At 37.9% G+C, this 26,024-nt stretch overlaps 1 protein-coding gene across 4 annotated transcripts in view; it reads left to right on the top strand.

Annotated features, from left to right (window-relative positions):
• The window catches only part of DLG2 (discs large MAGUK scaffold protein 2), a 1,041,736-nt gene that overhangs the window by 595,303 nt on the left and 420,409 nt on the right, over nt 1–26,024 (top strand). For all 4 annotated transcript variants that reach the window (XM_075140226.1, XM_075140229.1, XM_075140227.1 and 1 more), the window contains one exon: nt 21,151–21,204. In XM_075140226.1, coding sequence (XP_074996327.1) covers nt 21,151–21,204 — 54 coding nt within the window. The remainder of the gene's footprint in view (nt 1–21,150; nt 21,205–26,024) is intronic.

Genomic DNA, 26,024 nt, shown 5'->3' with positions numbered 1-26,024 from the left:
ACATTACTCGTTAAATAATTTGTGCTGAAAATTGAGGTTATCACTCCTAGTTGTTTTGGTTTTAAGCATTGGTTGCTGTCTATCAGCTAAACTAGTCCATGTGCCAAGAAATAAAACATTACGTTAATCATACGGAGAATACAGAAAGGAAAGAATCAGCTCTTTGTAGTGGATGAAAATGCAGAATTGCAGAAATATTTTGCTGAATGGTCAAAAACTAGAAAGCTCTTCAGATTCATAATTCTTGGGTCCCTGTATCTTCTGATGATAGCCCTTGTCATGTCTAACCAAAAGGTTGCCTTTTACTCATTTTACGTAATGCCCTTTCAAAACATGTTTTGGTACTGGGGAAATTTAGTACCTGTTTTCCTTCTCACCTTTTCCACTTTCTGCCTTCTTTTTGAAGAGCCCCATTACTTCTACATATTTTTTTTTCATACCTCATCTGTATTTTCACATTTTTGAATGGCTGCCAAAATAGTAGTGGAATTACTGGGTTTACCTGTATGCTCTTTGTCTTATTTCCAGATGGAAGTCTTTTTTCTTGTGGTTCACTTGCCAGGATTTGTCCTCAGGTGATAATAACTTTAATGTACTTTCTGCCAGTTTCTATTTCATCATGTTACCTCTTGCACTTGGGGCTTCAGCAAATCTGACGAAACAGCAAAATGCAAAAGGGAACAGAATTGCCACATCAGAAACCTTTGGTGGCAGGGGGATGAGGGTTAAAGGGTCTTGTTTTTGTTTTTATTAATAATAATAGCAATAATAAAACTGCAAAGATGAAGGAAATTCTTTTTGCAATCTGAAGTATTAGTTGGTGTTCAACAAATAACCAGGGGCAGGAAAGGTGATCAAAGCAAAATTGATCCTGTTTTGTGTTTTCTCCAGATGTCATTACTGCCTGATGTCTTGACATTTCTTAAAGCGCCTCAGAAGGAACAGCTATATGATTCTTTTGTTCTCTGATACATTTGTGAGTTAGGTCAGTGTTCATTCGATTTCAGACAGGAAGGCTGAGGCAGGGAGGTTAACAAATATTTTGTGGATTGTACATAAAACAGAGGGGGAGCTTTGCATTTCCATCCCCTTTATCATAGCTTAGTCCTACAGGCAACAGCTAGACTGGACCAACCTGCACTATTTGTTGAAGTACTCTAATTTTTAGCTGGTTTATGCTGGGTTTTGGCTAACCCATCTATGTGGAAGGGTATCGGGAATCTGTTCTCCATTGTACCTTCAAGGGCCTTTGCTGCTTGTGGCCACCATGGAGGTGTGGCATCAAGCCCAGTCCTCTTGCTGGGAATCTCAGTGACTTCCTGGATCCATGAGCCTGTTTATGTTGATAGGATTTCCATCTGTTTGAGGTTAGTGGTTCTTCATGTTACTGAAGAAAGCTTTGCAGTGGGTAGGGAGGTCTTTGCTGAAGTGCGTCAGTTTGCATCAGCTCATTCAATCTATGAGAAACTTCAGCTAAAGGAAGGGCTGTACTCTTGGGCTGATGGGCATATTGGCTTGGAGGTACAAAGCAATTACTCAACCAGCACTACTTCTTCAAGCCTTCCTGCCAATACAGGATGGTCGCTTCAGCATTTGAGCTGACCTCATTGCTGAGATGTTGTGCAGAGCTGGACACCAGTTCTTGTACTACTAAATTGGTAAACTTGGAATAAGAGGAGAAAATACTGAAACTGTAAGAACAAAACAATGACAAAAAGTCATTAAAGATAGCTGAAACTTCTTAAACAATATTTTTCTTCAGGGACATCTGAAAAACAGAAGTTCAATAGGAAGCCATGCCAGCAGAGAAGAAAGTGAAAACTTTGTGGACCACAGTTCAGCACAGTGCTTAACACTGTTCCCTAAGCACATCAAAACAGTCTATGTTAGTGGGACTTGGCGTTACTGGCAATACTTTGAATGCTGAAGTCAACCCAAAAGTTAAGTACCCTGCTGAACTGGGACCAAAGTAGTAATCTAACCTGCAATTAGATTGACTGATTAGATTTTTTTTTTTTTTTTAGTTCATGCTATTGCCTTTTCCATTTCTGTGTAAAAGTAAAGAAAAAAGAAGAAAAATCCTTAAAAAACATCTGATATGTCAATTGCCAGGATTTAAAAAAAAAAAAAATTAAGGTATTTTCAAAGTTGAATATATCAAACTCACAGAAAATGCTACTTATGGCCTCAAGTTGCGCCAAGGGAGGTTTAGACTGGACATTAGGAGAAATTTCTTTACTGAAAGAGTGGTCAGGCCTTGGAACAGGCTGCCCAGGGAAGTGGTGGAGTCCCCATCCCTGGAAGTATTTAAAAGACGTGTAGATGAGGCGCTTAGGGACATGGTGTAGTGGGCATGGTGGTGTTGGGTTGATGGTTGGACACGATGATCTTAGAGGTCTTTTCCAACCTTAATGATTCTATGATTCTATGATTCTATGATTCTGTATTTATTTGTAATATTTAATTTATCTTGAGACTACAGTAGCAAAATTGGCAGGCAAGAAGAGGAAAGAAAATTTTATTTTTGTACTCAGATTCAATACACCAAAGGAGTTCGAAGGCCACAGAAGTCAATTTTAATTGCTGCAATGACTGATCTTTAATTACTGCAGCAGTAGTGGGAAAAGTTAGTGAAGTAGGATTTCAGTTGATCTGAAAGTATTATAAAAGCAATATTACTGCCTCTGATTATCGGATGCAAAAGTTCAGCCATCGTGATGCGAGAGTTTTGGGCTGGAACTTAGCAATCACTGCACTATTCTTACTTCCCTTTGATTGAAAATTCAGTAAGAACAACTACCAAAGCCCTTCAGACTTAAACAGCACATGCATTTCTACCATACATAAATACACCTGTATGTAAAACTGCATGGCTATATTGTTCTTATTCTTCTAATGTAAAATATTATGAAGTGAACCACTCAGTTATCTCAGTCATTTGTTCTTAATGTATTAGAGGTTTGTAAACAATCCATTGGCAGAACTCCAACGAAGCTTTATAGAAGCTATTCTCTACTAAAATTTGTTTTAAAAATTAAACATTTTAATGTTTCATAGGAAGACAGTAATCCAGATGGAGAGATGTAAAAGCGTGAGGTACAGTTAAGTAATTTCTAAAATTTTCTGCTGTAGACATAGTGGGGTATTCCCAGCTGATCTGTTATATCAAATTATTAAAAGTAGTCTTACTGGCTGAATTATTTAACATTTACTTGATTGACAGCAGTACTTGTTTTCATAGAAATAAATACGTATTATAAATGGCATTACACATATAAGGCGTAAAGGAATCTGGAATGCTATTTTTCCTATAAAACGTAAGGGGGTACTTGGGACAGTTGTGCCTTTGTGTTTAAACTGTATAAGCTTTTATTTGATGTAGTTACATCAGCTTTTGTGATATTTTGATTTTTATTCATTACGAGTTCTTTATTCATGTTTTGTCATCACTGTCTCGACCTGAGGTATTATATGTCTCTAGTGGTTTTTCAGAGATACTGGAAAAGTTTTAGGTATTCTATAAGACCTTTTTTTTTAAATAGGATGGAAAGTCTCATGAAATGTGCTTTAATTGGAGGTATAGTAGATCAAGTTGTGGTGAGTTGGCCCCAGCTGGCAGCCAAGCACCCACACAACCGCTCGCTCACTCACTGCCCCAACAGCAGGGCAGGGGAGAATATAGGAAGAACAGGAGCGAGAAAGCTCATGAACTGAAATAAAAATAGGAAAGTTGCTCACCAATTACTGTCACAGGCAAAACAGACTCAGCTTGGGGAATTTAACTTAATTTATTGCCAATTAACGTAAACATTTAATTACTGAGTTGGGTATTGAGAAACAAAAGAGAGTTAGGGAAAAATCCTCTCCTCCCACTTTCCCAGGCTCAGCTTCACTCCAGACACCTCTCTTCCCACCTTGTTATCGCTGCAGGTTACACTGAGTCCCTTCGGTGAGGTGACAGGTGGTGCAGGAGGTTGGGGTCAGGACGTAGCGGTTTCTCTCTGCTGCTCCTTCCTTCTCAGGCTTTTGTTCCACTGCTCCTTTCTTCTTACTCGGTTTCTGCCTCACCAGTGTGGGTCCTCCATGGCCGCAGTCCCTCTGGGGCAGTACCTGCTTCAGCATGGGCTTATCCATCGGCTACAGTCCCTTTGCGGGTGTTTCTTCTCTGCCATGCAGTACCTCCTACTGCTCTGGTCCTGTTCCCTCATTTTCTCCTCCTGGGCATTTTCTGTCCTTTATTAAATATGTTTTCACAGAGGTGCCACCAGCTTGGCTGATGGGCTCAGCTGTGTCTGTCACGGTCTGTTTGGATCTCTCAAATTTACAGGACAAGGTACTCTGTAAATTAAACTTTATTTTATGACCTCATTAAGAAATACAACAAACAAACTAGCTGTAACCATTTTCACAATAAGGGATCCATTTTATGTCCTAAAAGATAACATTAGCTATTTGAATTGTTGAAGAATTGGCTAATTATTTATGCTCCCACTTTTAAGTCTTCCACTTTTCTGAGAAGGAAATGGTACTGATCATGTTGTGAGATGATACAAACAATGGTACTGGGTGAAACCAAAGGTCTATTCAAGCCATTATACTAAATAACGTACTGAATGCTTATGGAAGGAATTTTAAAGGAAAGGAAAAGTTACCTGCTCCTTGGTATATACAGTTCACATATTTCAGAATTTCCACTAAATGAACATGTTCATTTGGTCAAATAAGATATTTTCTGAAATATGCTTTGCAGGGATATTGCATTTTAGCTAATACTGAAGTATGTTTGCAACATTTAAAGTAGTGTAGAATTTTCTCATTAACCAAAGCAATAGTAGGTGCAGGGGTGGAGGGGAGAAGCAGCTCTCAATCTCCATTTCCTCATCTCCACTCTGCAAAACTACACGGGTTTTGCTGCAAAGTCTTCTTTGGGTCTTTTCATAAATTGGTTTGCTCAGAAAAAAAAACGAAATACAGTTTTTACCTTAGGTTGTTTGCCTTTTTTTTCCTTTGAAAAATTTTATATTTTTTTTTTAAGAAACTGCTCATAAAAAATGTACTTATGCTACATTGTGAAAGGCTTTCATGTTTTTTGAAATAAAATATTTTATTCTAAACCAGGCAAAGCTTTAGGATTTTTTTAATGTTTCTTTTTTATTTTCTTTTATTTATCAGTATCAGTTGCTAAACTTTACTTGATTTTTCAAATATGATTGGTCCTTCTGACATTGTTTTTCAGTTAACTTTGACCATGAGTATTTGGAGTCCTAAAATGAATTGTTACTAGTAGACAAAAAGAAAAAGTTTAATACACTGGGAAGAACATACTGTTTAAGGCCACTTGTTTCCTACCCTTGTCCCTAGTAGTAAGTAGTTTTCAATCTCTCTCCTCTCACACCTTCTCCCTCTCACAAATAATTAATTCCTACTTCCTTTTGGAAATCTGTTTTTATGAGAAGGTGAGGAATTGGGGAACATAAAAGTTTTTTCCACTATTTCATCCTTCATACCTGATATTTCCACTTCATCATGACTGCCTAGCAACTCTGACATTCGGATTTGCTTTAGAGCTTCTTTGGCAAAGGCTGACATCTATTTCCAGAAAATCTGTGTAATGTCAGTCTTTGTGTGAATTGTCTGAGCAGACAGCCAGCACGCACACTATATCCTTCTCCCAAAAAGAAATCGTCACTAAAATCCTGACCTTATTGAAATCTTCAAGATTTCTGTGGGCTCTGGATATTACCATGGGTAAAGCAAACATGGCTGTCCACTGATGGATGGAAGTCCTGTCATTTCTGCAGTACGGTAAAGCCACCCATAAATGCAGGGAAAATAAACCTGCACAGGTAAAGAGAGCTCTCAGTTGTACAACAACCTTTTGGCAAAGAAGGCTGGAACAGCATCCTTTGGGAGAAATAAGAAATCATCCGGAACTGTCCTGTGGTTGTTAGGGTAGTTTTCTTGGATTTAGTCACATTAAACAAATCTTTGTAGGCTGATTCTTACGGTTTGTCACCGAAAGTCCTTGCAACAATTCTTCTCATGCCAATTCTGTATTCAGTACCTTTCAAATTTTCCCTCTTTTCATGAACATATTTTGGCTGTGATTTTAAGGGGGCCTAAGAGTTAGGTGCTTGCTGCATTGGAATATAATATAAATAAATATAAATATAGGGAGATCTTCTGAGTTCCACTGAGGCAAACCAGCTGTGAACAATTTAGTCCTAAGTAACACAAAGGGAACATTTTAATTTTCACACATGTATTTTCACTTCTGAATAGTGGAACACCATCTAGTTAGGCAGTTGCATGATTATACAAAGTGAAACAGCTGTCTCGGCTCTAATCTTGCCCTCCTATCCTTCCAATGAGGCTTTTTGATTAACTTTTTATTCTTAGGATACCAATTTGTACCAAGGATCTAATTAAGAACTTTATGTAACACAGCCAAAGTCCTCCTTTTGCAAGTCTGTCTCACCTCAGTCCTACTAATCTTGCAGCTTTCGGTATGAAGCATTCTGAAATGTCTGATATTGCAAGCTATCTCTTCTGGTTGAAAACAATTTCAGCTATTGAGAATCGGGAACAAGATTCATTTGATTCTTTTGTCCCGGTAAGGAAAACTGTAACATATCTCTACAATAAAGCATGTTTTTAAAATTTAAAATCTGAGAGTTAGGCTTCTTTTGGGGGGGGAGGGAAGTGGCTTAAGCTGAACTTCTCTGTTGAGCTGAATGATCTCAGACCTCTGACTATAGGTCTTCTGTGTTTCTTACTGATGAACGGGTGAGTGGGAAAGAACAGCCTTTAATAAAAGCTGGTGATTTCTGGGGAGAAAATGCACAGTTCTATATATTTGGAGTTAAAAGATAGTGCCAACATTTCTATTTTATCATTACTGTAATGATAAAGAAAAGAGATAGCTACATTACATATGATTCTTATTTCCAGAAAATTATATAATTGAGATATAGCTTTTAAATGAAGGAGTATTTATCAACTGAATTTAATAAATATAAATGGAACATATGAGTATTACTGCTTATCACCAAATGACATAATATATTGTATATTGTGTATAAAATAAAACAATTAAGTTGACTGCTCTCTTCTATGTTTACATCAATATGCGTTACTAATTTTAATCATTTTTGACAAATATTTTACCTGTATTAGTGTCATGTGCACTGGAAATAATTATTTTCCTATATGCAGCAGCAGGTGCAGGATGATGCTTTTTCTGACCGGGTTAGGTAAACCAGACAGAGCATGCTAGAGAGGAAAGAAAAGAGTATTTTGCTTTCTTCCATGTATCTTCATTTCACGTGAAATACAGATTTGACAGGGTATCTTTAAATGAAAATAGACTAATATTGTGCAGAAGAGACATATATCTGAACTATTAAGTATATTATCAACAATCTGAAGAATTATTTCGGTACTAACTATATCAGCTCAGTATTGAGCTAATAAGTGAGCAAAACTAAGTGCCTTCAATACCAGATGGGCTGATAGCAAAAGATGCTCGGACCCCTGTTTGTGTATGAGTAGAGCACTCATACTATAATTGAAGAAGACATTTCAAAATGTGTCACAAAGCATATAGTAGCATGTGAAGGATGGGCTGACTTTAACTTTGGAGTCTCGATTTCTCCTTGTTACGGCTGCCCTAAAAAAACTGGTGCCTCCCGCAGATTCTGTGTTCTTCTTGGTGTAATATTTTCTATGTCATTTTTCTCCCATTCCTCTGAAGCACACGATGTTCCCATTTCTTGTCCTCCCAACCAAACATTTATTTAGTATCAGGGTCAGGTCTGCAGTGGGGTTTTTATATGTTAGTGCTCAGAATTGGTGCACCTGCCTGTGAAGTTGGTTAGCTTTTGGAAAGAACCATCAGATTAGGTGTTAATTTTCCCCAGACGTCCTATGGCGAAAGTCAGGATTTACAACAGGCTGAGAATGGTAAAGGTGATATTTCTGCCAGGCATCATGATTTACTGGATGAGGGGGATATATTGAAAATTTTCCATTTCATTTGGAGGGTGGAATTGGTGCCTAAAAAGACAGGGTAGGAGGAGACTGGATCTGTCCAAAGGGTTCTTTGGTAAAGGCTGCCTCGTGTCTGAATGTCAGTTGCATGAGATAGATGCTGAGTTGTTTTTTGAGGTTGAAGCACGGTTGTACAGGCACAAAGGAAGTCTAAGTTCCTAAAGCTGAATATTTTGAGGACTGCATTCTTGGATTCCGATGCCTATATTCTACCTGCATTCTGCCTTAAGCAGCCAGCTTTTTCTGTGTTTCTCGATGCTATGCTTAGTCCTTTTCCAGGTGTTCTCTCCCATCACCTGATGTATAGTGCATAACTTCCATTGCTAATTCTTTATCAGGAAATGTTTGCTTTTTCCTTCCTAACAGTAATCAAAGCTTGTTTCTGAAAATCCTCTCCTGCAGCTTTTCCATTAAAAACAGAGGAACAAAACACCATCATATCAGAGACAGACATCCAGAAGCTGCTTATTATATTGTTGTTGTTGTTATTATTATTAGGGGAAGAGGCTGCCTTGACGTTATGAACCATTTAATGTTCCAGTGTTGTGTGGTATCATATAAATGCATGAAAGGTTGTTGTGACATTTGAAGTTCCTCTAATTGATTTGCAACCCATCTTCTCAATCTTGGTAGATCAGTTCTGACAGTTTTTAGGTTTTATGTCTCTGTGATTGTTACATTCATTGTTCAATACAGTGACAGTGAGAGGTCAATGTTGTCTCTGTGTACAAGGAAGGTTGTTTCATTTTGTGGGATAAGTGGCTTTTAGTTTTACACATTCACACAGTAAATCCAGAGAGCGCAGAACTCTCCTAGTCCTGTCCAGGTCACTGTTATTAATGTATATGAATAGTAGCATCCTAGATTTTTGTGTCTTACACAGCAGAAAATATGTCTTGAAAGCAGTAACTAAAAGGTATCCTATAATCTAAGATCGATCATATTTCGAAGTGGTGCCTTGTGTTACTTTTTGTGACTGCCTCATCAGTAAAAATGCCATCTTACTTGCTGCTAGATAAGTCACTGTTAAAATTGCCCCCATCTATTTTAATTCAGTGTAAGATTAACATTTTTTACTCAGTGTTTCTGCATCCAGTTCTAGCCAAAACAACACTGTTTAGACATGACAGAATGTTAAAATGTGAAGATGAGGAAAGACCTCATAGGTCATGTTGCCCATCTGCCATAACGTGAGCACCGCCTACAGTATGTATTTTAGTGCGTAGTCTAAGTTTATACAAAGAGGTTTAGGCGATAGGGTTCTATCTCTCCTCTAGGGAGATTATACTATAGTTTGATGAAATTGCCACACAGTTGTATCAAGCGTATAAAATTCGCTTGCCTGCCCTTAGCATGAAATTGAAAAATATTCCCATGTTAAATATACCAAAATATTTGTTGAAAAACAGGCAAGTATAATTTGTCTGATTTGAAGCGTTTCTCAGCATCATTCGTAACATCAAAAAAAATTTTTTTTTACATTTCTTCCTTTTGTTTTTAGTCTAACTTCTTAAGTCTGTCTTTTTAGAATTAACACACCTATTTACACCCTTGATCTAATTTTGTCAGGTTCACAAGGATGCTTTTCCCTTGATTATTTCCTGACAGGAATTGCCTTCATTTTTTTTCTGGGCCTATAATGTTGATTTAAATGAGGTGTATTTTTAAGGTCCTGTACGAGTTCTTTGAAAGACTGTCAGTTTTGCTGTACCCTCCAGTCATGTTGTTTGTGTTTCTCAGACTTACAGTGGCCCCAGGCATTTTCTTTGCTTAAGCGATGACATATAGTAGAGCTGCTTTTATGGCACTGTTACCACTCATCTCGAGTTTAGTTCCTTTACGTGGTTTCATTATTCTACAAATCTGCGGTGCCATGTTGCATTGATTTTGCATTTTGAAATTTTTTGGTAAATGCTATTTCTACAAATTAAGAGGTTGACAGCAATAGCATCTTAATCGACTGTATGTCAGCAGAAGAAGATGTAGCTTTCCTGTGGAAAGCTCCTCTATGAACAATAATCAGTTGCTACTTTATGTATTTCTATTTTTACACGACAACTTAACTTTGCTTGTGGCTGCAGTACTGCTTCCACTTTCTCTTTGTTGCCTCTGCTACTTGTCAACATTTTCTTTTATCTTTTATTGTTCTTTTACTTTCTTCTGCTGTTGCAGTCTCACCTCCGATACATGATTTGTAGATTTATCAGAAGATAGGATGAATATATAAAGAATACTGAACAAATATCTGTTCTACAGTGAAATCTCGGAAGAGGTGTTTTGCAGGCAAAGCAGACTCAACTTGGGGAATTTAACTTTACCGCCAAATGAGTTAAGTATTGAGAAACAAAGATGATAAACAGTTAAACTAACACTTAGGGAAAACACCTCTTTCCAGGCTCAGTTTCACTCCAGACACCTCTCCTGCCCCTGGTTGCCATCGCTGGTCACGCTCTGGTGAGGCGAGGGTGGCACAGGGGTTGGGGCATGGCAGTTTCTCTCTGCCGCTCCTTGTTCCTCGCTCTTCTCTTCCACTGCTCCTTCCTTCTTGTTTCTTCTGCTCCAGCGCGGGCCCTCCGCGGGCCGCAGTCCCTTCAGGGTTTACCCGCTCCACCATGGAGTACCACAGGCACAACGAACTTCTGATCGGTTCGGAGGTGCCACCAGCCCCGCTGACTGCCTCAGCCGTGCCCTGCGGCGGGCCTGGACTGGAGCCGGCTGGAACCGGCTGCGTCCGGCTCGGGGCAGCCCCGACCCCCCCTCACAGAGGCCGCCCTGCAGCCCCCCGCTGCCAAACCCTCGCTGTTTGTGCCCAGAACAAGGTGGAAGGCAGGTATAATACGAGCTTCGTGTTTCAGCAGGGGGTATTCCTTAAAAGGGGCACTTGAACGTAGCGGATTAAGATGTAACAAGACACAAAGACTAGAAATAGGACTTTTTTTTTTCCCTCTGTGCAAATTTTTAAACTATGAAGGAAACTGGTCCTAAAAACTAAAAGAAAATGGCACGTGTGTATTTCCACCATCTCTCAATCTAAACAAAATTGCATCATCCTGAAGGGAACGTTCTCTTTTTTCAGTCAAACCTGGTGGCATTACACGGATTCCTGAGGAGAGTCCTCGCTAAGCTCGGCAGCCTGTGACGTTCCTGTTGGGTGCTACAATCTGCAAAATTATGGAAAAGTGGCAGTTTTAGCATGCACTCTCCTGCAAGTCACCCACAGAGCACCCAGCCTCTCAGGCAGAAGGACCTCAGTGAGAAACCGGAGATTAAAAATGGTTGGCAAGCCCTATAGTAAAATACTAAATAGTTGTGAATTCTGTATTTCTCCATTGAGAAATGCACTTTATGCCACATGAGGCAAAACCTTGTAAAACGCCTGACTTGCCCTGAACCCTGGATAGCTTCACTTTATACACCGATGCTTCTTATCTTTTGAAATAGCATCCTGTGAGTGCAGTCGTCCTGCAATGATTTAGGGTTTGAAACAAGCTGTCGGCAAGCGATATATTTGGAATTCTTTTGTTAATTTTATTCATCACGTAGTGATTCTGGGACATGAAGGGGCACTCTGGGACATCAATTAAAACTTTTCCAGAGGACGTCAGGTTAGAAGTTTACTTCTACTGATATAAAAATCAAAACACTCTTTGCTAGAGCACAGCCCAATTTAACTTTGAGTTCCTTGCAGATATTCAAAATTGAGTTTAATTCTTTAAGTTTTTCCTAAATACTGTCAAATATACATTCATTAAGTAAAACAGCTTTGCTCTTATATGTACTTAGCCAGAATCAGTGAGTTAAGTTGATGCATTTCATGGACCACAGTAACCCCCAGCTCTTCCCCCAGCAACGTCAGTGCTGAAACAGGATCAATGGTGATTTTGCTCCTTCTGTTATGTCTGAGAACCTTTCTAAAACTCTAACAATGCTTTCTTCTGTATTTCTTATTCTTTCCTCTCTATGGAGAGTTTTAGCTGTAGCACCAGTAAGTCTTGCTCTCTTCTGCCCTTGCCAAGCAGAGGTAAGTCCTCTTTGACACTGATTCCATTATTTCCGGGCTGCTGCATACAGTGCTCAATGCAACTGGTTAGTCCCTGAAAGCAGGTGTTTGGTTCTTTGGAATTTATATTCTGATAAAACCTCTTGAATAGATAGTGAATTCTGTTAAGGTAATTTCCCTATTTCACATTTAGTTTTACATTCACTTTTTTTTGTTTTCTTCATCTGTGTTGTAATTTTTAGTCCATTTGTTTCTGTGTTTTTGAGGCTGGTTATAAAAGTCTCCACGCAGGAATAAATGTTACATTCAACCTTGCAGGTGCTTCAGGCTGTAAAAAGGTGACAGAATAAGATACTGGATAACTGCTGTGTGAGCTTGGTGTACCATGATTTTCAAAGGAAAATGACATGCCGAGGGTGATGCAGCCTTTACTTTTGAAGAGAAAGGAGGGATAGAATGGCTGTGGTTTTGCTTTGGTTTCGTTTTCCTCTCTCTGGAAGGAGTTTTATCTTTGTGCACATCAAGGCTGAATCATGCACTTGTAGCATGCAGCTGGGTCAAATAGGATGCCTAAAAACTGGGTGCATGCTTTTGTCCTACTCTGTGTTTGAGTGAATGTATGCACATGTGTATGTGCATGTTTGTATGTGTATAGGGCTTTGTATATATACTTACATACACACACACGTGTCTTGTTTCTGTAGAATGTTAAACCCAGTTGCAGTGAAAAAGTATTTTTATGAAAATGTGTGAAGTAGTCTACACTCCTGAGTAATGCAATAAATTAATATATTTTCAGGTTAAAAGAACTTGACAGGTATTTGAGATTACTTTCCTGTTCTTTTTGTTGTGCAGCTCTTCTTGAGGTTTACACTGTTTTATAAAAAATCTGCACCAAACCATGGTTAATAAAGCTAATGCTTAGGCAAACTGTAGAAAAGTTAAATCGTTAATGTTTAAGAAAAAATGGGAATGCTCAAGTCAATGAGATCATTTGCCATTGTTAACAAGTCTGTGGATAACATAAGAATTTTGTGTTACAGTTTTCTTTTTTCTAGATTTTTAATTTCTGGATATTTACCTAATGTGCTTCAAAAATAAGATATGAAACAATTTGAAAGCAGAAAATTAATTTGTTTAATTGGTTCTAAATTATTTTTGCTTATTATTGCTTTCATGTACCTGTTGGCTAAATGGATGCGCACTCTATAAATCCTGCCAGGAGAAAAACAAAACTAATATGGAGTAGAAACATATTAGCTTAAATTTTGACTCCATTGAAGCAGATCAATGTTTTACCATTAACTTCAGTTATGCAGGGACTTTCACCCAGAAATTTTTAGATCTGATAGATGTAGCAGAATGTCATTAAGATGTTCAAAATGGAAGATGTAACCTGTTTTGGTAATTTCATAGCATAAAATAAGTTAGCTTAGCTCTTGGGTTTTCAGTAACATCACCAATAAGGCTTTATTTTTGCAGTGTATCTTTCCACTAATATTGATTGTAGTGGCAAGATTTTTCAAATATTTCATCTTCTTATAAAATTGTTATGAATGAGATAAAATCTGAAAAAAATGTATACATATCAGATGTCAGATTTCTGAAGATAATACACTTATAAAAAGATCATATGGAATGTATTTTTATTTTTGTTCTCGATTCTAAAGTATCCATACCCAGACTTAAAAACATACCAGAAACTGGCATTGCCTGGATTGGTTAAAGCTGTTATTTTCTTAAAAGAGACGTGCTTTGACACAGACTTTGGGGAAAGTTCTGAAGCACATAGGAGATCAGATCAGAGCAGAGATCTGTGTAATAAATGAATGTTATAGCCCATTCACTTTCAAAAGGACGTGAACACGTGCTGAAGCGGTATATCTAAAATCAGAATTTAGGCCTAAATTTCTGTTCAAAGTTAGAGCACTGGTGTAAGACATTTTGCATCAATTTATTTTGTGAGTCAGTAGAGGTGTGATAATGGGACCTCTGTGTGAGTCTTAGGATGGCATTTGGCATCCTAGAATGAGACAGATGGATCCACCCTGTCTAGCGATAGAAAGGTTATCACCTCAAAATGTAATGGGTAATAACATTTAGTTGAATAATATCTTCTCTGGAAATTCAGATGTACCGTAATTATCCCTCATTCTCTATAGAGCTTTTCCTATTGACATTTCTGTGTCCTTCACTGGATCTGATATTGGGCAAAAAGTTACCATTGTGTTAATCATTGCTAATTCAAACTGCTCACAGGCACTATCAGCAGAGGTGAAACTTCAACAATTCTAAAGTAGGTGCTTTTTTGCCATTCCCTCTGGCAGCCTGTGGATCCATACAGAAATGTTAGGTTTTCCTTAGGTCTAAATTCTTTTTTGTTTAAACAATGCCAAGCTAGTACAATTTTAAATAGGAAATTATTCCTACAGATTAAGTAAAAACCAACGCAAAACCCCAAGCCCAAAAATAAGGCCACGTTCTCTGAAAGGCACTATTTACCTTTAAATTAAATGGCTCTATATGAGGTTGTATTATATACGTAGGGAAAGGTCTCAAGGATTCCTTGAGGCATTTTTCTTCTATGCTTGACAGCTGCAGCCTGCAAGCAAAGTTGCTTTTGACTTCTGTTTTATGTCTCTAAGTAGAGGTAGGATTGTTTGCTGAAAAGTCATTCTTTAGATGTTCAGAGAGGTTCCCTATCTTTTATATTTTCTGTTTAATAACAAGCAAATGACTTTTTCTCCTTCTTAGTCTTACAGTTTGTAATTCAGTGGTAAATACGACGAAAGGTTCTGTGTGTTCTGTGATATGAGGCCTCATAGCATGGCAGAAAATCACTGTTTTGACATCTAAATTATCATTTAATCTTTCCTGCCATTGTGTGTCAATGTAAATCTATTTCTTGCAGTTGTGAAAGGAAACTTTTGAAAATATGAAATTAATTTAATCTAATTCAGCATTACCTTCTCAAGGCCTCAAACAGTCTGAAACATTATAGCTGAGAGATGTAGTGTGCCCTATTCATGTACAAATATAGGGCCAGCTCCACTTCGTATTATTAAGACACAGAATGCTAACATTTTGAAGTAAAATAAAACTGCAACTGAATATTCCAGAAAGTGTTTTAGAATTTAGGGCTGACTACCTGGAAAGATGAGCCCTTAACTCTGACGTACGACCCACAGAGTCAGGTGTCTGCAAAAGAAGGTATTAAGCCACTGACAACCCAACTTACTCTTTAAATGGTAATACATACACTGTTGCATTAGTTTAAATTTCACCACCTCTTTATTTTGAGTTTACTTAAATATAATAATGTAGATAATGATGGTGATTTCTCAACAGGAAAACAAGCATGTTTTCTGAGTTCTGAGTCAAATTAAAATCACAGCTAGGAATAAGTATAGGTGGATAGTTTCAAAATGATCACATACTTGTTTTATTGTTTTCTGGTTAAGAAGTAATGTGCTGTGCTCGTTATTTATAAAATAGTTGCCATATAGCTATGCAAGTAGTTTCATGGTCTGGTGTTGAATACAGCACTGCATAGTAGGAACAGTTAAAACAAGGAGTTATGAATGCTCTAAAAAGAATGACATTCAATATAATATGGATAGTCTATAAAACTGTGAATGTTGTAAGTAAAACCAGTCAACCAGGATAATACTAGCACTCGTGGTAAAGGGAAAGTTCATCTTGTCTGAGAGGTATGAGTCATGTCATACACTTGTAGAGAATTTGGTAGCAGAGTAAATGTTCATGAACTAGACCGTGTGCCTTTTTGTTCTCTTTCTACTGGCTTCAAGTGCTTTTACTGTATCTTGCTTTTAAGTTGTGCTTTTGGTGGAAAGGCAACTAGACTGTCTGACCCGCTGCAAGCAGAACAATCTCATATATATTTGTGGAAGCCAAGTCTGTTGTGCTCAAGTCCTTTTAAAAAAAAAAAAAAAACTTCCTCCTTTTTTTTTCCCCAAAGCTATTCAAGTTTTGTCCCAGCTATGCCAATCTGTCACTGCAGCTGTCAGTGTGATGCCTTTTCTTCAAAGCACAGAGATGGCTCAGCTGAAAGCACTGCTTCTAGTCAAGGGCAGGAAAAAGGTCTGTGCAGGGAGCAGTAGTTATAAGGCTGACAGTCCACATGGTACATTGTCAGCATAATATAATACTTAATGTATAGGTAAGGATTAGGGCAGAAAGGAAAGTGCATGAGGATTGGGGAAAACAGAATCTCTCAATTCACAACACTCAGTAAAATTCCCTCTTTTGGTGATTGGTTTGGATTTATTTTGCAGCTGCAGAATGGCGAATATGTTCACGAAGGCCTCTTCCCATCTTTAAAATCTGATTGCAAAGTCTGGGAGCCCTCTGTATGCTACCTGACTTAAGAAAGGGCTGTCTCTTTCATGAACTAATTACTACTGATTTGAATTCATCTTGCAAGTTAGGCAATTAGACATGTAAAATTTTAAAAACCCCTACATATAGATAGATTTTTTTAGTTCTTGCCAACCATCATCTCTCTTAAAACTTTGACCAAATTAAGCCAGTTTTGCTAGAGTTGTTTTAGAGCTGGGAAAAGCTAGGTAAAGTGTAATTAAATGTCTTGCCTAAGACTGCAGAGCAGGTCAAAGGGCAGAGCTAGGAATAAAGTAATTATCTTTGTCTTCCAGAAAGCCATTTCTTCTTCTCACCCAGACTAAAGCTTAGATAGTTTATCTATGTGTGGGTCTATAGAGTGTGACAAGTAAGAGGCAGTGCTGTCTCAAAGACACGGTAGGCAGAGATTCTCGAGAGAATCTAGAAATTTTTTTTGCATGCATTTGTTAATTTATGCACGATTGGAAGTATTCTTGATGAGCTGATGAACTGCTCTGATAGATTTGTCAGTGTTCTTTCTAAGAAGTGGACAGATATCTGGGTATCTTTTTTGAGAATTTGGTGAATCAGTGCATGTGACATGGTTTTAAGTCAGAATACATATAGACACATCATCCTGGAAGGTAAAATCCTTCTGACTCGCTGTTGCTACTGATCTTCTTTAGACCTATCTCTTGAGTAACTTCACTGTGATTACAGGACTATTTTGATGCTGTTGTGTACTCCATGGCTAGCATTATATTTAGGGCTCTCTCCAGTGGTTGCAAACTGTCTTCTCAACTCTGCATGATTAAAGCCTCCTACTTTTCTTTAAAGCATGAGCTACAAACAGGACACAACTAATAAAATCAGCTCCATTTCCTGCACTTAAATGCAATGTTGTAGCTCAGGATGTCAGTGTTCTTCAAATTACCATATGTTAGAGAGACTGAAGCAAAATGTTTGTAACAGTTTTCCCAGTAAAAATAAAAAGAAAACCCCAAATCACCACACAGACTCGCTATCCCACACATGCACGCGCACATACACATGCACGGATAAGAACAGAAAAGGAAAATGCACTGATGATATTAGTTGTGAGTGAATGGTTATAGTCACTATATCCATCTGAAACTATTGCCCTGTGAATTTTCTCACGCCCATCTGTCTGATCAGGATGAATACCTCAGTAGCAGAAAATCATCAGTTTGACAGTTGAAGTTCAACTCTTCCAACCAGTAAAGAATACAGTAAGCACTGTGTTAAAATGAACCCTGAAAGATATTCTTGCTTGAAAGCCAATTTTTTACAGGCTCTGTAGGAAGGCTAGGCAGGAAAGGATCGCACTATTCAAAGGAGCAGCTTAAACGTTCAGACTTTTGCTGTGGAAGGGGTAACAGGCCAAGTGAGAACGTGGAGCTCAGGATTAGGTAGGAAGCCAACAAATGGAAACATCCTGGTGGGTGCCTCCGGGAAGCCTTGTCAAGGCTCATGAAGGACAGAGGGAGGTGACTGAAAAGACTAAGATCAATTTACAAAGAGTAAATTGTGCCTTGCCGTCCTGACAGCTTTCTGTGATGAGATGACTATCTCTGTGGATGAGGGGAAATCAGTAGATGTCATTTGTCTTGATATTAGCAAGGCTTTCAGCACAAATTCTCAGTCTTGTAGCCAAATGAGAGAGATAGTGAATGGATGGATGTACTAGAAGATGAGTGGGACACTGGCTAGACCACCAGACGCAAAGGGTAGTGGTCAGCAATTCAAAGTCCAGTAACTGATAGCAAGTTACTTGTGGTGTTTCTACAGAGTTGATATTGGTGCTAATGTTGCTTAACATCTTCATTAATAACCAGAAGGATTAGATAGAGTGCACTGGTAGCAAGGTTTTAGATAATGCCAGACTGGGCAGAGCAGATGATACATTGGACAGTCGCCATTCAGAGGGATCTCAATGGGCAGGAGAAATGGGCTGAGAGGAATCTCACGAAGTTCAGTGACAACAGGCAGCTGTTCCTGCACCTGGACGGAATAAAAGATGCAGTAGTCCCAGCCAGGTACAGTCCAGCTAGGCAGCAGCTTGCAGAGTGGAGAACAAGTTGCACATGAGTCAACCATGTGCTCTTGCAATGGTGAAAGCTAATAGTAAACAGGGCTGCACTAATAACAACCTAGGCAGCAGCTGAGGGACACCTACTCATCACCTGTGAGACTGTCCAGTGCTAGGTTCCCCAGTATACCAAAGTGTGTTGGGTGGAGGATAACCAAGATGGTGGGGCACACAACAGTGACTGGGTCTGGAGCACAGAACATGCAAGAAAAGAGAGAGCTCAGTTTGTTCAGCCTGGAGAAGAGGCTGTGGGAAGAATCTAATTGCCATCTTCAACCATCTACAGGATGGTTAGAGAGAAGACAAAGCCAAACTCCTCTGAGATGCACAGGAGAAGTACGCGGCAACAGGCACAAGTTGCATTAAAGGAAATTCTGATTAGATATAAGAGAAAACTTTTCTCAGTGAGGTTGGTTTAGCACTGAAACAGGGATCCAGCAAGGCTGTGAAAGTCCTTCTGAAAGCAACTGCAACTGATAGCGTGAAGGACATGCAGGTTCTGCTTGTGCTTGTAAGAGGAAGTAAAGGAGTAACTGAGTTTTCAAAAGAAATTCCAAGTCCTCTAAATATTATTTTTTATAGTGTTACCACAATTACTAGTTTCTGATTGAGAAATCTCTTTAGCTGTATTTCAGAAAAATCTGGTACGGATATAAGGCTTTGTTCCTCAACGGGTTAGAAGCAATTGGTGACAGTATGAGAATGCTTTGGAAAATTACTCTGAAAGGTGTTTCTTATTTTAATAGATACTGTTTTTTAAAGCAGTGGAAAGATGCTTTCATTCTGAAGATTGCAAACTTTGTTTATATCTGGTACTAGACCTTCTCACGGTATGAAAAAATAAAAAGAAGATAAAATCAACAAGAGGCAGAATTTGGTAGAGACAACAGAATACTGTAAAAAAAAAAAGTCTTTTTCTTCCTGTAGCAAAGGTAGCAGTCTTTAAGAGTACTGAGATAAATTGAGACAAAAACTATGATTCTGGAAAGGAAATCCTTTGTTTAACCTTCAGTGATAATACAGTTATAAATCATTCCATATGCCTAAAGCTAAAAATATTATAATCAAATGGCCTTCAGCTTTTGTGTATCACTCCAAAGTGTCCAGTGTTATAGGGCACAATGGGAATAAATGGGTATATCTTTTCAGATACTAAGTGTTTTAATATTAAACTGTATCTTACTATGATAACTGATACATAACATGAAACGTATACACACCAAATTGTATGCATTTCTTTTTTGGTTCTTTTTCCACAGGTTACACAGTTGTATAGAAATAATGGCATTAATCGTCAATAGCTGTTGTGCAGTAACATACAATTTCTCTGAACACAGAATTATCGTACCATAACTACACCAAAATTAGAAAGAAACTGTGATATTCTCAAAGTATTTCAATTGCTGTGCTAATGTTACATTCTCAGTTTGGGTTATGTTACTTAGGTTTTGAAATCCTGCAGTGAATATTTCACAATAGAAATATGATCAGTGTTTTCAGCAGTGCTGTAATCGTCCCTGCCACACACAAAGAGACCCTGCAGTCTATACAAGTTTAAAGTACAGTCATTCATTCATTGGCTAATATACAATGTAGATAAATAGAACTAATGAGCTACTATGCTAAGCATTAGTATGTTCATCAGCCCAATACAATGCCTGAAGAGTCTTTGCTGACCGAGCAGGCATTAATCAGGCAGAGAAGGGGTGCCCTCCATCACTTTTTGTATTACACTGACTACATGTTGATCCTTCTCCTAAGTCCTTGAGCTATTAACAATCCCATCTCAGCAGTGCTGCCTCTGTCTGACATTTTCCTCATGATGTGCGGCTCTACTCTCTACTTTCTCACAGCTCTGTAGTTTTCTCCAGAGTCTGAGCCAAGATTATGCAGCTGGGTAGAATCAGAGCTCGGCCTTGGGTCACCACCACTGAACCCCAGCGTGGGAAAAGGAAGAGGTTAGGGCATTTCAGGTGGCTGGAAACTAGCCTGGATATGGGTTTCATCAATAAGTTGAAGATCAGGTTGGGCAGATTTACAGATTCACAAATCTTTTTAAACTGGGTCTGTGTTTCAAACTGAACATCAGCTGAGTGCATACGAACCATGCAGAATACATAGCTTTGACATAAGTACCATAGTATACATGCATATACATAAACTACATACCTATATAGTAATGGTAAGTAGTGTAAACATAAAATGTTGAGGTTTATCCTCTGTAAAGATCAGTTGATCATCTTGGTTTTGCTTAAACACAAAAAGTGGACTTGTAAGGTAAGGGAAGCTGAAACCTTCACCCCCAAGATCTCCTAACTGTAAGTTGAATAAATCATGTTTCTTACAGTTCTTCTAAAAAATGAATGACTAGTTATTATATGTTCAGGATGTGACCCAAAGCCAAATGAAACTGAAAAGAAAGACCACAGTGAGCTGTGATTTGGAGGTTGAGAATCTCTTTCCTTCATCCTTAATTGATTGAACAGTACCCAAAGTTATGTACTGGTGTATGGTGTGAATTCAGTGGGAGGCTAGGCTTTTAGACTTTTAATTTAATGTATCATTATGGGCATTTCAATATTAATTAATTTCAGTTTTTTAAATTTCTTTTCTCTTTTTTTCCCCCTTTCAGGCAAGCCCTGCCCCTATAATTGTCAACACAGACACCTTGGACACAATCCCTTATGTAAGTATTAACTTTTTTAATCATATATAGAATTTGTTTATTTTCCCACAGAAATTCTATTCAGTATTGTATAGAAGTTACAAACAAATCTTACAATTAATCATGTCTTTTACAGTTACACAGTTAATTCTTTTCTAGAAGAAGAAATCAGGAATGATAATTGCACTCAGGTCAATTATAGCATATTACATACACATAATTTGTAGTTTAGACTTCAACACATAAACTATAACTGACTAAAACTAACATTTCTCTGAAAAAAACCTGCGATTTCATTAAGTCTTTCCTCCTTACCAGTAACATAAATTATGAAATTTTCTTTTAGAGCAACATGTACCCTCCCCGCTTATTAAGAAGATACCTAGATGCACACTATAATATTAAAATGGTGCAAACAGCTCTTCATTTGTCTGTCTATATTCCTTTTGTAGATGAAAGCTATTCATGATAAATAACAGCACAAACTAGATTACTTCATGTTTTCTTATTAACGTCTCTTCATTTTTGAGTTCTAGAAAAAACAATTTTACCCTAAAATAAATGTATGTTTTTATTAGAGTTTTAAAAAAAATCTGCTTTTCTACAAGCATTTGATATCATTGTCATTTTAGACTGTAAAAGCAACTATAGTTGAAGATAAAGGAAACAGAGAAAGACAAAGTTAATATATAATAAAGGGAGTAACAGGCTTAAGTGATTGGAGGCAAGAAAAGCAAGTAGTACAAAGCTAGCCAGCCAGTATCTAATCTTTCTCCTTGCATACTCTTAGTTATGTTTTTAAAGCTCCTAATTAATGTCTCTCATCTGTCATGTTTTGTCCACATCTGTTTCTTATGATACCAATGCATAAGCCTAATTATTTATCCACCTACACCAATCATATTGCTGGGTTCTGTCTTTTAGAAGACTACTGATGAGGAAGTTTAATAGGGGTTGTCCTGGCCAGCTTGTTTGTTTTTTACAATTCATAAAACTTATAAATTATTGTGCAGAACACATGTAAAGATCACAGCCAAGAGCAATTTAGAAGAATGATGCTGCTGTAAAGCAGAAAAGAATTAAATCCCTTGCTGGGAATTCCAACCATTGGGAAGGCTGGAAATGTTAAATAAAATTCCTCTGTTCATTTGCATTCAGCTTTCTTAAAAGGCTTCCTATCATTTCTAAGTCTCAGTTTTCCTTCCTAATGTAAGAATCATCTGCTCTGGTCTCACTTTCAATAGGTCTGGCTTTTCTTCTGTTTTAATGAGACATTTTACACTTAGTGTTCTCTAGGTTCTACCAAAAGGGACATTGTGAGCCCCAGTTCTCATTTCCAGTGCTGGACCTGTGCCCAGGATACTCTGCAGCTACGGAGTTAGAATTCCTAAATACAGATGCAATTACACTAGTGTTCAATCAATATGATTTATTCCCATAACACAGTCTATCAATACTTATACACTTTTATACCACTTTTATACTAGTGTTCCTTTTTCTTAAAAAAAATAAAAGGACAAATGACCAAACACATTCAAGAGAAATATTGACAGTAGACTGAAAAGCGCCTGTGGGCTGTTCAGTCTCCAACACATGATGTGAACTAGATAAATAAACAGAAGGTGCTTGTTGTAAAAATAGACAGTTCTGAATTAGTCACCTTGCTCTTACCCGGTGCATGGGAAGAGTTATGTCCCTTAGATATGGGACACAGCAGAGCTACCAAAGAGGGACTTATTTAGACTAGCCAATAAGAAATGTCAAGGTGAAGCATATCTGCTGAGTGCAGACCAAAATAGTGCCCCATAGGACACGGGGTCTTTGCTTTACAAATAGGCATTTCTTTCTGATTGGGATTTGTATGCTTGAACATTCTCCAAAATGAGAAAGACAGACAAACATGTGGACAAATGACCTCATCCTCCACCCTAGTGTTTGGGAGAGTGGACTGAGAGACCTGTGTTTTCCTTCCTGCTCCCAGGACTAGTTCAGTTTAGTTTGGTTTGGTTTCATTTTATGATGTTTCCTCTGCTAGGAAGGTGCTGTAGTCATTGGGCCAGATACATGTTTGTATGTGTGTGCATCCCCTCCCGGCTCAGTGAACTTTTCAAAAACAGGTTTACGGACAGTATGTGGTGGGTTGACTCTGGCCAATAGCCAAACACTCTTCTCACTCCCCTCTCCTGTAGGGCAGGGAGAAAATAAAGGCAAGGCAAGAAGATTTGTATATTGAGATAATGACAGTTTAGTAGAAAAAGCAAAAGCTGCATGTGCAGGCAAAGCAAAATAAGGAATTCATTTACTATTCGCCATCAGCAGGCAGACGTTTAGTCTTTTCCTGGAAAGCAAGGCTTCAACCCGTATAGCAGTTACTTGGGAAGACAAATGTCATAACCATGAATGTCCACCCTTCCTCCTCCTTTCCCTGAGCTTTTATTGCTGAGCACAATGTCATATGGTATGCAATATTCCTTTGGTCAGTTGAGGTCAGCTGTCCTGGCTGGGTCTCCTCCCAAAACCTTTACCCACCCCCAGCCAACTTGCTGTTGGGGGAAGAAGGGCAAAATAGGAAAGAGAGAAAGCCTTGATGCTGTGCAAGCTCTGTTCAGTAATAGCCAGAATATTGGTGTGTTACCAACACTGTTTCAGCCACAAATCAAAACATAGCATCATACGGACTACTATGAAGAAAATTAATTTCACCCCAGCCAGACCCAGTACAGCCTGTAATACCCTGTGGGGCCTATAACACAACCTATAACACCATGGGGTGTTAGTGGGACTTTGTCTCTCTCTTAAATATTTGAAAAGGCAGAGGAAAATCTTCCAAAACTGGATGAGCTAAGTGTATGATAATGCAGCCATTACTGTATCATTTATCTTACAGGAAATATGATTTAGCAGATATGCCCCAAAATATTTTTTTTCAGCCAGGTCAGTTCAGAGAGATAACAGAAAGCTAGGTTTAATTATTATTTTGAAACTTGAACATGAGTCAAGCACCTGCCTTTTCAGCACTGTCAGGAGTTCCAGACATTCCTGGAGGAAGACTGTAAATGCCTAGAGACACCTCTGGTGAACGTTTAAGTATTCTTAGAGTTAGCTAGCTGGTTATTAAAGCTTCTGAAAGCTATCATTCTTTTTTAGATACCACGAAAAACCATCTAACACCATAGGGACAAATTATTTTATGGATCAGAGAAGCCAAGTTCAATTATGATATTTTCTGTCCAAAGCTGAAAACAGCCATGATGTAAGTGGGCATAGAGTAGCCGAGCTTCTCTCATAACTGTAACGTGCCTAAAACACCCAGAAGTGCTGATCTTTGGGGCTAGATCCATCTTAGATCCCTGTTATTCAGCTCCTGTTGTCAAGCCTCAAAACATACTTGGAGTCCAGGAAGCCTCTTATGGGAGGACCAGGAAGAAATTTTTAGATCTACCAATTGGACCATGTTTCCTGTGATCACATTCTTTTTCTGATATCCTCTTTTTCTCTAGTCTTAGATGCTTGTCCTTTAATTCTTTCATTTGAATGTGCATTCCACAAATCTGAGTACCATTTCTAAATTAACATGTTAAATAAAATTAAAAGGCAAGTGGATATATACGCAAGTGATACATCTCACGAATATTTTTGACATATTATTTTTTGATTTCTGTTAGGTTTTTTTCAGATGCTTTTCATGACAACTGGTTAATGTTATCCACTCATGCTTTTGCAAAAAAAAAAGCTGCTTTAAAAAAATAAAACAATATATAATTTTTTCTTTTATTAAAATCTAATTTTTCTTAAATAACTATAATTTTCATTGTATTTACTATAGCAAAAAAAAAGTAATCAATTTTATGCCATGTAGAAATTATTTTCAAATTTTAGTCACTGGAATAAGCATAAATTTGCAAATTTTGGTGAATCAAGATGGTCTTACTTTTCTCTGACATTACTAGCCACAACTGATAGCCTGATAGATCCCTAAATAAGGTCAGGCTATTTTTAGTATTGTAACATACCAGATGGAGGCTTCTCAGGATTTCATTTAGCTGTTGGCTCGGCAGCACAACAAACCTGTCTCATTGTTTTGTTTTACGCAATGTACCTTGAATGCATTTCCATTTCAATAACAGTTCTGCTCATCCTCTCTGCCCTCTTCCTTCAAATATTCCTGAGTGTTTTCAGAGGCAGGGGGCCTCACAGCAATGATTAGCATTCACAACGCATTTTCAAATGTAGTGTTTCCACTGGTCCACCAGAGAGAAATTTCCTTTTTACAGTTGGTATACCACTGGTGAACTGTGTGATTTGTCTCATTAACATTCTAATGATTTAAATTCATGTAATTAAATCTTTTGATACTGTTGACATTCTTCAAACCTTTCAACTCAATAGTTTGGAAAAAAAAATCGTCCTGTGAGGGACTGTTTTTCATCAGTATGTTTTTCTTAAATGAGATAAAAGAAAAGGCCTTATTCTATTATACTGTATGTTATTCCTTATAATTTGGGCCTGCAGCGAATAACAGAAGAAACAGTTAATTAGCTCTGTTTCTAGGTTCAGTGGCTTGAAAACTTTGGCTTGCCAAGTTTTGGACGTGGGAATAAATTTGATAGGAAGCTTTGATGGTACAAAACGAATTATTCTGTGACATTTTAAGCACAATTAAACATTTGTGGGAGTTTGTTTGTTATCTATTCTTTAGCTGTAAATTTTAGATCCTTTTGTGTAATGAGAAGCATTAATTTAATAACAGATGAATCATCTCAGTTTCTCTGTTGCACAGAATAAGCCTCATTTATCTCTTTTTTAGTTTCCAAAACGCTGTATAGTTAAGTTAAAAGTAG

This window comes from Calonectris borealis, chromosome 1, assembly GCF_964195595.1.
Source record: "Calonectris borealis chromosome 1, bCalBor7.hap1.2, whole genome shotgun sequence".
Lineage (NCBI taxonomy): Eukaryota > Metazoa > Chordata > Aves > Procellariiformes > Procellariidae > Calonectris > Calonectris borealis.
Note: the sequence above shows the minus strand (reverse complement) of the source record. Positions and strands in the feature narration are given on the sequence as shown.